This window comes from Pagrus pagrus, assembly GCF_965226575.1.
Source record: "Pagrus pagrus genome assembly, chromosome: 14".
Lineage (NCBI taxonomy): Eukaryota > Metazoa > Chordata > Actinopteri > Spariformes > Sparidae > Pagrus > Pagrus pagrus.
The window spans coordinates 3,025,978-3,040,442 of record NC_140198.1 but is presented as its reverse complement, the minus strand read 5'-3'; the positions used below and the strand labels follow the sequence as shown (position 1 = coordinate 3,040,442).

The following is a 14,465-nucleotide window of genomic DNA, read 5'->3' as shown; positions in this document are numbered from 1 at the left end:
TCGGCAATTGGCAAAGTCCATTTTATCGAACGACCAAAAATAGGTCCTACTTTGATCAAGAATGATTGATCCTGCATGTAACTCACAAGCAGCACACTTCTGTGCATCCAAGAAGCCTTAAATTGGATTAAATTATTTAATATCAGACATTCTCTCATCGATTATTCATGGAAAATCAGAACGTGCCATGTTTCCTTCTGTATCATGCAGCAAACGAGTTGTATCAGGATGTGTTTGACTTCGTTTGCCTCAGATGTGCCTGTGATGTGACCATCGCGCCTGTGCACACGGCGATGTTGATGCTAAAATGATATAATACAGAGACTCTGACCACTGGGCCTGTTTTTAAATCCATCCATGGCAGCAGCAAACAGCAGAGTGACAAAACAAACTGCACAGAGATCCCTCCCCTGATCATTTTTTTATTTCAGCCTTCTAGCTCGTGTTCCCTGTTGGAATAAATAAACCGATCCTGAAACCAACAGAATTTCTTCCAAAAGCAGATACGACACTTATTCATAAACATGAGGAACAGTAGAGCCGATGATGGACGTCATGTTCTGTACCTGTGTATATAAACACAACCTTTGATAGCTGCGCCACACAATCCTCCGGCTCAGCACTGTGTGTGATATCAATGAAAACCGTCCCTGTGGAGGAAAATATCACGTATTTCATCCTGAATCACCGTCATGACAGGCAGACAGGAGGTCTACAGAGACCTCCTCTGCAGGTCTGAATCCACTGAAGCGTTTTGACACCTGCTTCGCTGCTTCCTGTAAAGATCGGCTCGTGGCTCCGAGTGTTTTTTTTGTCGAGATGTGAAGAGGAGTGGGCTGATTTTTAATCCTCGTGCAGGAAAAAAAAACGTAAGCGGCGTGCAGGTGGGCTGCAGTGCTCAAGTGTCGGATTAACTCAATTTACACTCCATTCATGTGTGTGTGTGTGTGTGTGTGTGCGTGTGTGTGTTCCTGTACGTCTATTTTTGTGAGGACCAGTTTGAGTTTTGAACATTTTAAGGGGCCAGTTTTGGATGTTACGACGCCGTCTAGGAGGTCAGGTACGAAACATGAAAGTTTAAAGGTCGCTCCCTCCTCGGCCTTCAAAGCACAGTCTGAATACCGAGTTACATTTAAAGTAAAATAATTGATTACTACAAAAAAGGTGAACAGTAAATTAACCAATATAATTCAGGCTGAACCAAGGACGAAGCAACAAACAATAAGATTCCCTCTTCTGAAGAAGTGCCGACTGACCTGAAGGGAAACAGACTTTTTACTAACCCTCCAGGCCAAGACAACACTTGCCTTGGGTGAAAGAAAATATTATGTTTGGGCTTAAAATACCTGGATCTGTCACCACAAATAAAAAATGTCTGGAAATTGTCCTGACTTCTATTTGAAAACATCCAGTGGTTTCATGCTTACAGAAGCCGATCATCTCGAAAAGCTGCATCTGACTTGGCAGCTTTCTCACCAGCTGTCACCGCCACCGTCTCCTCCGGGTCTCGTCAGCTCGTACATGCATACATGTGATGTGAAGTGTCAATACGGTCGGTATAAGATGCACAAACTGGAATGTATCCGTGGTTTGCAGAATTGAAAACTGACGACTGGGCGGCATAAATACATCGTAAACTTCCATTTCAAAGGATGTGAGGACGACAAACTTCTTTAGACAACTTATTTATTTTAAATTTATTTTGTTTTGCCCAAAACTGGTAGAAGTCGTGAAGACATAAATCTCTCTTAGTTAGTATTGAAGACAGATTCTGCAGCTTAGCTAAAAACATCTTAAGAACCACATTTAGCTGAGCTATTTTTGTAATATAAGGGAAAGTTTCCAAACGAGCCACCATGTTGGTCCAGTTCGAAATCTAAGGGCGCGCCACCCACGTGCCGTCCGTCCAATCAGGCGCATCCAGTGTTTGGTTGTCGAGGGTGTATGCCTGTTTTGGTCAAGTGTGCAAAGCCCCTGTGGACACAAACCATAAGTGTGCATGAGTGAGGGCATGTGTGTGTGTGTGTGTACGGGGTACTGAACAGAACATAAAGGTTACCTCAGGGACGCATTAACCCAAACTGAACGAGTGCCTGTAGGGAGAAGAGAGAGCACCTGGAGCTGCAGCAGCAGAGTCAGGCAGCGAGTGAGAGGTGCACTGCAGCCAGGCTCAAAAGCCCTCAGGTGTGCCAGGTTACACTAATGATCCACCTGCAGAGACGCAGGTGACTCACTCGGCAAACACAAGACGTCGCAGCAGGATCGTCACAAGAGCTCACCGTAAACTGCTGCAGCTGAAAGCATCACGGTGTGTCGATCGGGGATGCAGCTCAACCTTTTTGAAACTTTAAGTCTTTGTCTATTCGTATCTCCGAACATAACGGCTCAACTGTTGGTGACAAGCAGCCGTGGAGGTTCTCATTACCTGCAGTGTTTGTGTTGTTATTGGTGAAAGTGATAAAAATCTGCACAGTGTCAGGATGACAGATTGCTAAACTCGTCTAATAAACATTCTGCTTCGCAATCGGCACTTTTGTTTTCGAGACCTTGTTACTTTCTAATTTGTCTGTTTGACAATTAAATATTAAAAAAAAGGGAACAAATTAAAATTTCTAGCGAGGATCATAAGAAAGAGAAAACAAGCGGTGGGTGTATTTACATCTCTCCGATCTTTTGTTTTTCAGCGTTAGTTATCCTTCTCGTCGAAACATTAAGCAGAAATATTTATCTCTAACCGAGCTGCTCTGCATTTATCTGCTTCCAGGCTGGAGTCTCCCACTCGCTCCCTGCTGATGGAGGCTCCTAAAGGCATCCAGATCCTGGCCGAGGCCGGAGACATCCAGGCCATCTGCAGGAACGAGCTGCGACTGGAGTCCAAAGACGGAGAGGTGTGTCAAACAACAAAAAAACATAAAAACTGCACCAGAGCAAGAAAATACAGGACAATTCTGGGTCCATATATTGGGAATAATATCACTGCGCTTACCAAGTTAAGTGCTGAGACCTGGGAACACCGAGACATCTCTAGACATGAGTGTGATGAATCACTAAGATGTTGATCGATCAGTCATCATTTCACAGTTCGTCTGATCGTCATTTTCCAAACTGTCCATTTTAATTGTCCGTGACAGTTCCAGTCCAGTTTCCCACTTCAAGTTTTACCTGCAGTACTTTTACCTGAGTGCTTTACAGATGACTCATATAAACACACAACAATGAAAAGATATAAAGCAAACAAGCAAAAGTGCAAAGAAGACAAAGTACATTTGATGAAGTGGTTTTCTAATTTAGATAAACCACTGGCTTGCTTAAAACCTGACTGATTGTGTTTCTTGCTGCTTTCGACCTCGTTATTAACAGGATTCATCCTCTAAGATGAGTCCTGTGACCATAACTGAGTAGAAACAACAGCCAGTAATATAAAAATAACAACAAAGATCTGTTAATCCAGAATTAAATCTTGAAAGAGCTGTGGTAGAAGCTAAAAATCAACCCGATCACAGAGAGAAGTGTTGGCGATGTTTCTGCAAAACCACGGACAAGATGAAAGTTTACATTTCTTTACTTTCAACTTTCTTTTTGCACGACGCTGGGCTCATGATCTGGTTAGTTTTAGGCACGAAAACCACTGAGTCAGGGTTTGGAAAGCATCATGTTTTGGGCTTGAAAAACGAGGCTGGAGATCTCCCAAGAGCTCGTTAAAAACAGCCATTTTCTGTCCCGAGGTCTAATATGAAAATATCTGGCGGTTTCACACTTACAAATGTTGAAACGCGGACTTGACCTGCGCTCACTGTCTGACATTTTTACCATGACGACTGGGCTGATAAAAATACAGCCACTGTGGACTGCTAAAGATAACTTTGTGAAACAAGAAATCAAGTTTTGCAGTCAATAATGGGCTTTTTTGACCCGTCTAAGAAGTAAAAGCTGGAAAAAGTAATACAATTAACGCTGGTTAACGGCATCATGCTTCAGTTTCCTTTTCCTTTTACTCCCAGTATAAATGCCTGCTGTTGTCCGTAACATTTCCACAGATGTAATCACACTATTAGATAATGAGTCATTAACAGAACCGGTGTTAAAAATTGAAATACAGCCAACATTGTTTGAAACAAAGCCTTCATTAGGTGGTTTATTTGATGACTAAGTGAGCTGAAACGCCTTCATTTGTCCACAGACTGAACTCATTATCTTTGTTAAACGCTGTCGTGTTACTTCAGTCCTCCCACTCTTTTGTTCTGGCAAGTTGAGAAAATTAACTTTCCTTGTCCTCCGGCCATCCTGGCCGGTGGAGCCTCCATCTCAATTCGATATTTTTTCTCGTCCAAACTTATTTTTAGCAAACAATCCAAACAATAGTCGGCTCCCTCAGCCAACATGGACCAGCATTTAGCTTATTGGCTGGTGGCAATTTCCCACATACTGGCCGTCCACCAGAATCTGTCCGAGGCTCACAGAGAAGCAGGAAAAACAGAGGACAGAAGTTGATTGTTTCTCTCCGTCTTCGTTCTTCTTTAACAACGTTCCCATCCATCTTTTCCTCCTCTTCAGTTTCCTGTCCGTTCATTTCCTCCTCCTCCTCCTCCTTCCTCTGGCCTCTTTCTGTCTGTAACTTTGTTATGCACCATCTTTTTTTTTTTTTCTCCTCCTCCTCGCTCATCCACTCCTCATCCTTTCCACCCTTCTCCTAAATTCCTCCAACCATCCCCTGATTCGTTACACACATCAGTCCTCGCATTCATCACGGTCGGCTGCGCTGATAAAAGGATTTCCCACCTTACGTTGCACCAGTCGTGTCATGTCAGATCTGTTAAAATCAGCAGGGGGAGGATTAGGGAAGAAGAAAGTGTTTAAAAGTTTCCCACAAAAAAAAAAAACAGTTTCATACATTAAGACAGGCTGCTGATATGAGATGGACGAGGAGAGCGAGGCCGTCGGAGGGGAAGGTGCCCTTGGATTCAGCTCGGTCCAATTAAAAGTCTCCACGGCAGCGGTCTGAAGCCACGCCCACGCCCACATCTTTGCCGCAGTTGTCACGGATGTGTGGTCGAAAATGAGGCCGTTGAACTCCTGATGGTCAATTCATATAATTAGAATCACGTTCTCACACTCCATTAGTGTTGCAAATGTCCATTTGTCAAACCTTTGTCTTACACACTCTCTCTCCTCGGGACCCGCCAGAGCAATTACAGAGCGGTTTTGGTCATTAGACACCCACAAACCACACGGCAGATACAGAAATAGACTTACACACACACACACACACTTTGAATAGCGAGTGAAACACTGTGGACTGCTAAAGTCACACAATAGACACTCGATCGTACATGCACGAGTCATTTCTCCCAGTCTAATAATCTGTCTTGCCCCGCCAGAAACAACCTTCTGACCGTGTGCAGCGGTGATGTACTGCAGCACAGCCGCACTGAATCACTACGCTGATCCAAACCCAGCTGCGATGCATAAAACTCAATCCTATTCACAGACTTTGAGTTGCGTTCCCACTAAATCCACCAGGGTTCAGGGCCGTCCAGCTGTCAAATCATCGAGTGCACGACGCGTGGCCACTTTTCTGTGAATCAGCATTTCTGCAGACTTTTCCTGAGGATATTTGCGACAGCTCATAGAGTTGTAACCAGGGTTGGGAGACTTGCTTCAAGAATGTATTCTGATACAGTTACTAATTACCTTTTAATCCAAGCATCACTGTAGTAAAGTAATGCAACTTGACTACTCTCATTACTTCTGGATTACCTCAATACCAAACAAATACACATAAAGACAAGAGATAATTAATATCAATAAGATGACTTTTGTTTAATCTTAAAACACATGACATCACTTCACGAGTGTGTGTGAGGTGTCGCGTGCACATGTTTTTTACTCACAGACAGAAAGTTTCACAATCACTTACAGAGACTCGACATTCATAGATCCGACTGTCGTCTAAAATCAAAACAGACAACACTTCCCCGCCTCAAGTGTTTCCAAGAGGTGATACCGTCGCATCGTTGTTGCCGATTGCTTCCTCAAAGTCACAAAAACCATCAACACAGGACAGTTTATTCTGTCATTTAGTCGATAACAGAAAGTTAACCTTCCTGTTCCCAGGTGACCGTGTGCCCGATGGCAGACATTGATAGCGATGTAAACGCAGATGGTTTCATTATTCTGTATCCATTACATTGTGCAATCAACAATGAAGTAGAAAACTTCACTTATACCACAAAAAATAACCTTTTTCCCTCAAATCTCTGACTGAAAATGGCCAAAACAAAATGACTCAAACTAGCAAAGTTGTATTAAATGTTGCAAGTACTGTACTGATCCGATTTACACCACGTCAGCCACTTACAGCCTCTCATGCAAACACAAAGGCAAAGACCATGTGTGTCTGTTCGACTAGAATTATGTCCCATTTGAGGGAAAACACAAATTGGTTGAGCAGTGAAAGCTCAATTAACAAACATCATTTAACATCAGTCCAGCGACAGCAGATGTACAATAGCCTTTTAGCTAATTCTGGCATGTTTACATTTGTTAAAATGTGTTATCAATGTGCATTGTCCCTGATTATTAAACCTTTAAATAAATAAATAAATAAATAAACAGGGTAAAAACTGTAATTAACTGAGCTTTTAGCACAGCGTCGAGGTATAAAATCTAACCCGTGTACATCAGCAATGATGATTTGGTCGAGTCTAAAACACAAAAATCAAAAACATGCATGCACACACTAGTTTAAACATGCAGCATCAGCACCTTCAGGATGTTTGGGGATAAAATTAAATCAATTTGAACTCTTCGGGGTATTTGTAAAAAGTCTAGACGATGAGATAGTCGGTTTTCCCTTTACCTGTCGAGTGTGTGTGTGTGTTTGTCCTTCACTCGCACTCTCAGCTTGACACACACAGTTACACACAGGCTCTTGCAGTGTCTCACACAGTCTGCCCCTCGTGGTGAAAGATTTGTTCAGCAGCAGCTGTCTGAGGAAGTCAACTGAGACTGCTTTAAAATGTGTTCCAGGTCATTTGATTGTGATGCCTCCCCGAGGCGCCTGGTAATGGCTCCTTTACCTTTTTTATGGCTGGAGAGCTCCTCCTCTCCTCGGCCAGCGAAACACCAGGCATGTAGGAGTCCCAGGAGGAGAGGAGGGGGAGGAGAGGAGAGGAGGAGGGCAGAGAGATGGGATTCATGCAGCAGTGGTTCGTGTCTGTGCAGAGCGAGAAAGAAAGACAGAGTTTTTTCCAATCAATGTGGGGTTGGAGGGGGTGAAATGAGTGGATGAGTGGCTCTGTGTGTTTGTGGTGAGGTGGCCGAAGGAGTTTTCTGGAGTTTTGTTCTCTTTTTACTCCTCAAGAGACAAGATGAACGACCTGGGAACGAGCAGAGAGTGAACTTCATTGTGTCTACTTGTTTTTTTAGCTGAATAGATGTTTTTTAGATTAAACCCCATTGTGTGTCTTTATCAGAAAACATTTAAAAATCTTTGTAGAAGTTAGATCTTTTGTCAAATGTGTATTATTCCTCACTAACTATAATTCGCTGATGGGTCTGGAACATATCGTGACCGTGACCAGCTGGTTTAGTCTGCATTTATAAGAGAAACCACATGAATTTCCCATGTGCAAAAACACGCTCCTGTGATTTTGCAAATGTGAAATTCAACATGTGAACACATGAAAATCACGCGTGAAATGTGAAACCCGCTTTGCACAAGTGGAACATGTATTCTGCACGTGGAAAAACGTGGTTTTGCAATACTTTTATGGTATAATATGTAAATTCCCATGTGAAACCTATGAGATTACATGTTAAAACCCAGTGGGATAACGTGAAATCTACAGTATGGGATTAAATGTGAAACCTAATGGGGTTGCATGTGAACACGTTTTCCATATGTTGCATCATGTGGTCACGTGTTATAACTTGTGTCCACAGGGTCGTGTTTTAATATAAAATACATTCTGGCTTTCGGAGACTTACTTTTACCCTTCATCTCGTCTCCTGCTTCAAGGATTCAAACTGATTACCTTTAGGTGACAATGGTGCTTCCTTTGAACTATACCAGGTGCATTCTGGGTGACTTTTACAGTGACTATCCCTCCTCCATGCATTATTGTTCCCACTGTGAGCTTTAAATCCAACACATGACCTTTATCATTCACCGCACTCGCTCATCTATTGTCACCGTGCGCTGAATGTCCTCGAGAGTTCGCTGCAATATTAATGGACGAATCTTTAATACGCGAGATGTGATGTCAGAGAGATCGAATAGATGCTGCTAGATATCCAATACCTCGACTACTTAACATTCTGTGCGACCGACGGTGTGGGGCGTTAAGGTGTTGAGAGCCACAGACGCTGTTTGTGTGATGAGGCAGAAAGTCCCGGGAAGAAAAATAAAAGCTAAGCTAAGGAGAGCGGGTGAAGAGATTTGCTTTGAAAGCAATTAGAGTGAAGAGACGGGAAGAGACGCATGATTCAGCGAAGGTTAGTCGAGGTAAAGATGAAAAGGCAAACAGAGATTTTAGCCCCGAAAGAAAGAAAACAAGCGGCTCCTCTGGGCTGAATGACTGTGTGGAGGTTGGACGTACTGTACAGGCGTCACGCATCCTGACCATCGACAGAGGAGTCCTGTCCAGCCGGCTTCAGTCCAAACACGTTCATTTACAATCAGCAAACGAGAATCTCTGCTTAATTTAGAGAGAATTTAAACAGCAACTGGGTCAACAAGCCCGAAGTCACAATAACTCGACCACATTTTCATGTGTTTCTGTACAAAAGGGAAAGATTTAAAAACTGAGTCAAGCAGCTGACTGGTCACCACTTTTCCCAGTCTCACCAGTTTCCTCTCCCTCTCTCCCAGATCTCTCTGGACGCTCGGAGGATCCGTCTGATGCGGCTGCCCGAGGGGAAGGCCTCCACCAGCTCCTCGTCCTCCGGGACCAGGCAGACTGTCTACGAGGTTTGCGTTTGCCCCAACGGGAGGCTTTTCCTGTCCCAGGCCGGCACCGGATCCACCTGCCAGATCAGCAACAATGTCTGCCTCTAGGACTGGAAACATATGATTATAAATAAACACACAGATTATCCTGACAGACAGACAGACGGGCAAAACCCAGACGGATGTACACGTATCGCCTGCCTCTCGGACTGATTCACAGCAAACAACACATACAAAGACTGCCAGAGATGATGGATATATATATATATACAATCATAGATACTGTACCGAAACAGACACACACACACACACACACACACACACTGATATTTAGGCTCAACCGATATGTTTTAACAAGCCAATACTGAGAATTTTGGAGTGAAGCTGCTGTCGGCTGATATTTTTGCCAATATTTCAATGCTAAAAAAAAAATATTTTCTCCCTTAATTTTATATATGTCAGAGTGTCAAATCCCTGTGAAAACAGCATCCACAGCGTCATGGGACTCTAAAAACTCTCCACACATCTCTCTGAGATCTTTATACGTACAGTACCAGAGGAGTTATGAGGCTTTTAACCTGAATGACATAAATAAAGGGAAGAAAAATGTGTTGCATTGTTGGTTTTAACAACTTTTTTAATACAACAGAGGTCAGAAAGGAACTTTAATCTCCATCATACTGGGAATATAGGACTATAGCTGGCTGATACACTAATATTTAATCAAAGGACAGTATTGGTAATATATCGGTCTGACCCTAACACACATACAGATGCACACACTAGCTGACAGACACACCACCACACACTTTGCTCGCTGGAGCCTCCTGCTAAAAACCGAGAGGAAAATCTCCAGAGATTTACGAGAAGAGACGCTGATCTGATCCCTCCTCGAGTCAGTACCAGAATCACTAGGGTGATCACCCATGGCAACAGCCCCTAACAACCCCCCCAATCCCAACAACCCTATCTCCCATCTTCTTCTTCTTTATCAACATCTTCTCTTTTTTTCCTTCTACGATTGTTACCACAGCTGAGATGAGGACAAAATTTCTTCTCTACACACTGGTCATACAGTATTTCAAAGCTCCACAGGCAAACTGTAAGCACTTAACTAAACAATAGTCCAAATTTGAATTGGGTCAGGATCTATGAAATGGTATCAGGAACATGAAGGCTTGCTTGTGCTCCAAGCATTACGTTTTTCTAGCGGCTTTAAGTTGAAAGATGTCTTTGTTTCTGTCGTAGAGTCACACTACTTTTTCCTTTAATTACGTCTGATCCCCCAGTTGCACACGGTTTTTTCCCCACATGCTTTTACAATGCGTTTTTGAAGCTGTAGCCTGTAGCGACTAGCCTCTATGTGATCTGGACCTTAAGAGCGACAGTGGGAAAATTTCTAACTACACCTCTCAGTGATTGGGTTTAGTTCAGAAGGTAGACAGACAGGAAGCTGTTCTTTGTTCAGGCTCTACATCTAAATGTAAATCAGTGGTTTAGTCCACAAAATGTTCAGAGGAAAGTCATTCAAATTAGCTTCCCAATGCTAAAAACCAACAGCGCTAACTGTATTTTCATGTTTGAAGGTGTTACTGAAGAGACGTCGCCCAGGTTTTACACAAACCTCTATCTCTCCATCGCTGCTCTGTTCAATCTCCTTTTCTTTCTTTAAACTGAACGTAAAGCTGTTTTAACTTGACATAATGACTGTCAGTGTCCTGTTTTACCTGCATAATCCCGTCCATGTCTCCTCCGACGGCCCCGGCAACAAGGAAAATTATAAAACAACTCAACATCCTCAACAGGACCTGTGTCCCGATGTAAGCTGCTGGAACCTCGGCGGTGGTCACCCTACTTGTTTCTTGCACTGGGACATTTTTAAAAAAAGGACAAACAAACAAACAAACAAACAAACTAATGCGAGCCGCTCTGTTGAAAGAGGGGAACTGTGCCTGTGCCTTATGTCGATGCACTTGTGGCAAGAAGAAGCACATCACACAGACTTTCTTTGGCATCAACGAGTAACATGATCTCTGATTTCAGTTCAGTTTCATCCCATCCACAAACCTCTCCCTCGTGTGAATGCAAAGACCTTCAGCCATGTCCGACCGTAGCGCCCCCCTGCTGTCAACACCTGACTCTGCAAAAGGATGAGGCGTTTTTTTTTTTATTTATCTTTGCTTATTTACCACTTTAGCTTCCCGAGTTTGGGCTGTAATTCTTGTTACTTTGCTTTCATGATCAAATACTCCGTGTGAAAACATGTATGTGTGTTTCTGTTGATGTTTGAAGTGATGAACATGTGATCCTGTGGAGTTTAACAGGCAGATTACGCCACTGATGGGTCTGATTTCCACTGGGTATCACAAACCACTCGGCCAAAAGCATCTAGTTTCTACTAGATGTTACCACAGAGGATCATTATGTCTCTACGCACTTGTTTTTCTGTTTTAACAGGTTCAGTACTGTAGTCTGAAGATATTAGAGGTCCTATATAATGCTCATTTCCAGTTTAATGTTGAAAAAACACGTACGTTTTCTCATACTGTTCATTGCTGCAGCATCTCTATTCCCTCCTCTGTCTGAACGCTCTGTTGTAGCTCCTGTCTCTTTCAGGCGCCCCTCGCAAAAAGCCAAGTCTGCTCTGATTGGTCAGCTCTCACAGGCCTGAGCAGGCGCCGCCCACCGTGTTTCCTCATCAGCTCTGCAGGTGTTATTGCAACCACATCCGTGCTGGGGGCAATGATTTTATCGTTGTAAAATCCCAACAGTACGGAAGTCGTGACGTCTCCTAGAACCTAATCGTGCTTTAACATCAAAACAGACGTGAAATGTCACTTTCTACAATATGAGAAGCACGATCATTTGTAACCTTTGCCATCATTATTATTATTATTATTATTATTATTAACAATGAACCCATAGTTGCTATCCACAGATATTCTAGAAAGCATTTCACATTGCAGTGCTGAGCCCTGTTGCCCCGTGGTGGCTGCCCCCATGATCTGAAGTCACTGCCGGCTAGTAGAGCCACTCAGTTAGCTCCACGGCTATCTGAGCTAATTAGCTACAGCTAGCTAGCTTGTAAGGAGTACATTGAGCAGCTGTTGTCAGTTACTCTGTAGAGTAATTCTGTCTCTGTGGACCTGCTGTGTTGTGCTGGACGTCGGCCGTTAGTTTATGTTAGCAGACCTCATTTCTAAAGTAACTTTAGATACTGTTGCTCTTTGTTAGCAGAGCGGAGACGAGCCACTTGAAAACGAGCATAAAACCCGTCCCGAGTCCTTCACAAAGAAATGAACAGTCAAGCGGCATTAAACGACTCGAGCAGATCACCCACAGACTCGTACAGGCCGCCATGAGAGAGGGATAAGGTCCCATTTTTCATGTCGCGTTACAATCCGCTCATATATGGCCAATAAAAAAAGGGATTAATACAAGTAGATTGCAACAGATTGTTCCATAGAGCCTCTTTTATTGAATCTTTAATATTCAATAACTTGCCGTGTAAAGAGGTGAAGATCTTGTGTGATAGTATCCAGGAGGAGCTAGCTCTTCTGGCCGAGTGCTTTGTGATAACTCCTGAACACACTCATAGCAGCATATTTCTATCTTCTGTTGTATTTAAAGTGTCGCATCCTTTTTCAGGAGTCAGGTGTACCAACCTCCTCTCTGTCTCTCAGCTTCTCTGTCGCTGTATATTAAAGGACTTTCAGAAATATTTCACAACAAAATTGAACCTATCTGATGTATCTGTTTTTTGAATACATGTACACAAGAGAAATACAAATTTTTTTGATACGGTTGTATATGTAAATAATGTACACAACCGTCCCGTCGGCGCACCTCAGACGATCCACGCCGACGAAAGAGAAACCGAGCTCTTTTGCAAAAAGGAAAACCTTTTTTTTTTTTTAATGTACATCAGTCTGTGTTTTTATACTAAAAGGGCAAAAAAATAATGTAAAAGGATATTCATTGATTTAGCATGTACAGCAATGTATACGATGTTGGCCTGTGGAGAACGAGCAGGTTTTGTTTTTTCTGCCTTCTCCTTCCTGTTCCCGTCGCTCCTGCCGAGCTCAGATGTTTCACACAGACACTCGCCTCGCTTTTTCTTTATGTTCTGCCGCTGTTGTTCTGTTGGGCCCGAGGTCTTTGCATTCTCTCTCTCCCCAAGTGTGCTGTGTGTAAACTTGTGCTATGAGTGAGCTTTTGTTTGGTTCATCTGCTCCACAGAACGAGCCGAATGGTTTCTCAGAGAAGCAAAACACCGAAACCAGAAGATAAAAAAGGAAATAAAGCAGAGAAGGAAATGATACACGGGGGGTTTGATTGGATTAATGCAGAAACGAGCAACAAAAATCCACAAAAAATCCAATTATAAGTCTTTTGATCAAATATCAGATCGTAGACAACATTAGCAATCAGACATAAATTGTGAAAAAGTCAACTTTGATATTGGAATATAGAACATTTTCATTGATTTTCAAAGTAAGACATGATTGTAATTCATAGATAAATATAAAATCTATATTATTATTTGTCTTTAAGTGCAAATTGCACAAATCTTGCAGTCAAAATAATCTCCAGGTGATTTGATTACGATGGATTACGTTGCTGGTTGACGAGCGGATGACATCCTGTAACGCAGCCCTGTGTTCACGCTCTGTACTTCCTCTCCTGGTTTTACACCCTGAGGTTAACATCCATCCTGAATATTTACATTTTTTCTTCATTCTTCAGTCTGAAACTGCCGTTCATGGAGTAGTTTTCAAAGATGCCAAAATAAAAAGGCGTTTGCTCAAACGGATTGCAGTAGTCATTGGATCCTCACTGACCAGAAAACAACTGCTAGAAACTTTCCCTGCAGACTTCTTCATGAAGGAGACGTGGAGCTCTGGCCTCCGTTTCAGCTGTGTCCACATGAAGTCAAGTCAATTCTCAATCAGTTTAACTTCCATGAGATTTCCTTTCCAGGTTTCCAAATAAATGTCCGACGAATAAAAAAATACAGAAAATCTGCAAAAGAAAATGTGTTTACACCCACCAATGGTGTGCAGTTTATCTAAGCTGGTTATTCAAGAAAACTATTAGGTGCTTTGTTGAATTTTGCTTTTATCAATACATCATTTCCGTCTTGCAAACGTGCAATATTTTGCCTTTTACTGAAGTACTGATGAACAAAACAATTTAACCCTCAAACAAGACATCAGACATATTCTAGAGATTTTCTGTAGGTGAAAGAGAAGTTATTGCATTTCTTCTACACTCAGCTGAGATGGAAATAGTGTATTTATAAAAGAGATTTTCAGAAATACTGATGAACAAAACAATTTAACCCTTTAAACACTTTAAGTTGGAGCTGCATGTCCCACAGACGGACCCCCAACGCCTCCTCCACAATTGCAGTTGATAATTATCTTTGTATCTAGATTCATAATGGCGGAGGGAAGACGAGATGCACAGAATAACTGTTACACTCTCTTATTCTCAGAAAACCAGTCAGATGAGA

General features: G+C 42.6%; 1 protein-coding gene across 5 annotated transcripts in view; it reads left to right on the top strand.

Annotated features, from left to right (window-relative positions):
• Positions 1 to 13,763, top strand: part of sgcd (sarcoglycan, delta (dystrophin-associated glycoprotein)) — a 301,763-nt gene extending 288,000 nt beyond the window's left edge. For all 5 annotated transcript variants that reach the window (XM_084373505.1, XM_084373503.1, XM_084373504.1 and 2 more), the window contains 2 exons: positions 2,765 to 2,888; positions 8,873 to 13,763. In XM_084373505.1, the coding sequence (XP_084229631.1) occupies positions 2,765 to 2,888; positions 8,873 to 9,058 (310 nt within the window). In that variant the 3' untranslated portion in view covers positions 9,059 to 13,763. The remainder of the gene's footprint in view (positions 1 to 2,764; positions 2,889 to 8,872) is intronic.
• Positions 13,764 to 14,465: the final 702 nt, after the last annotated feature.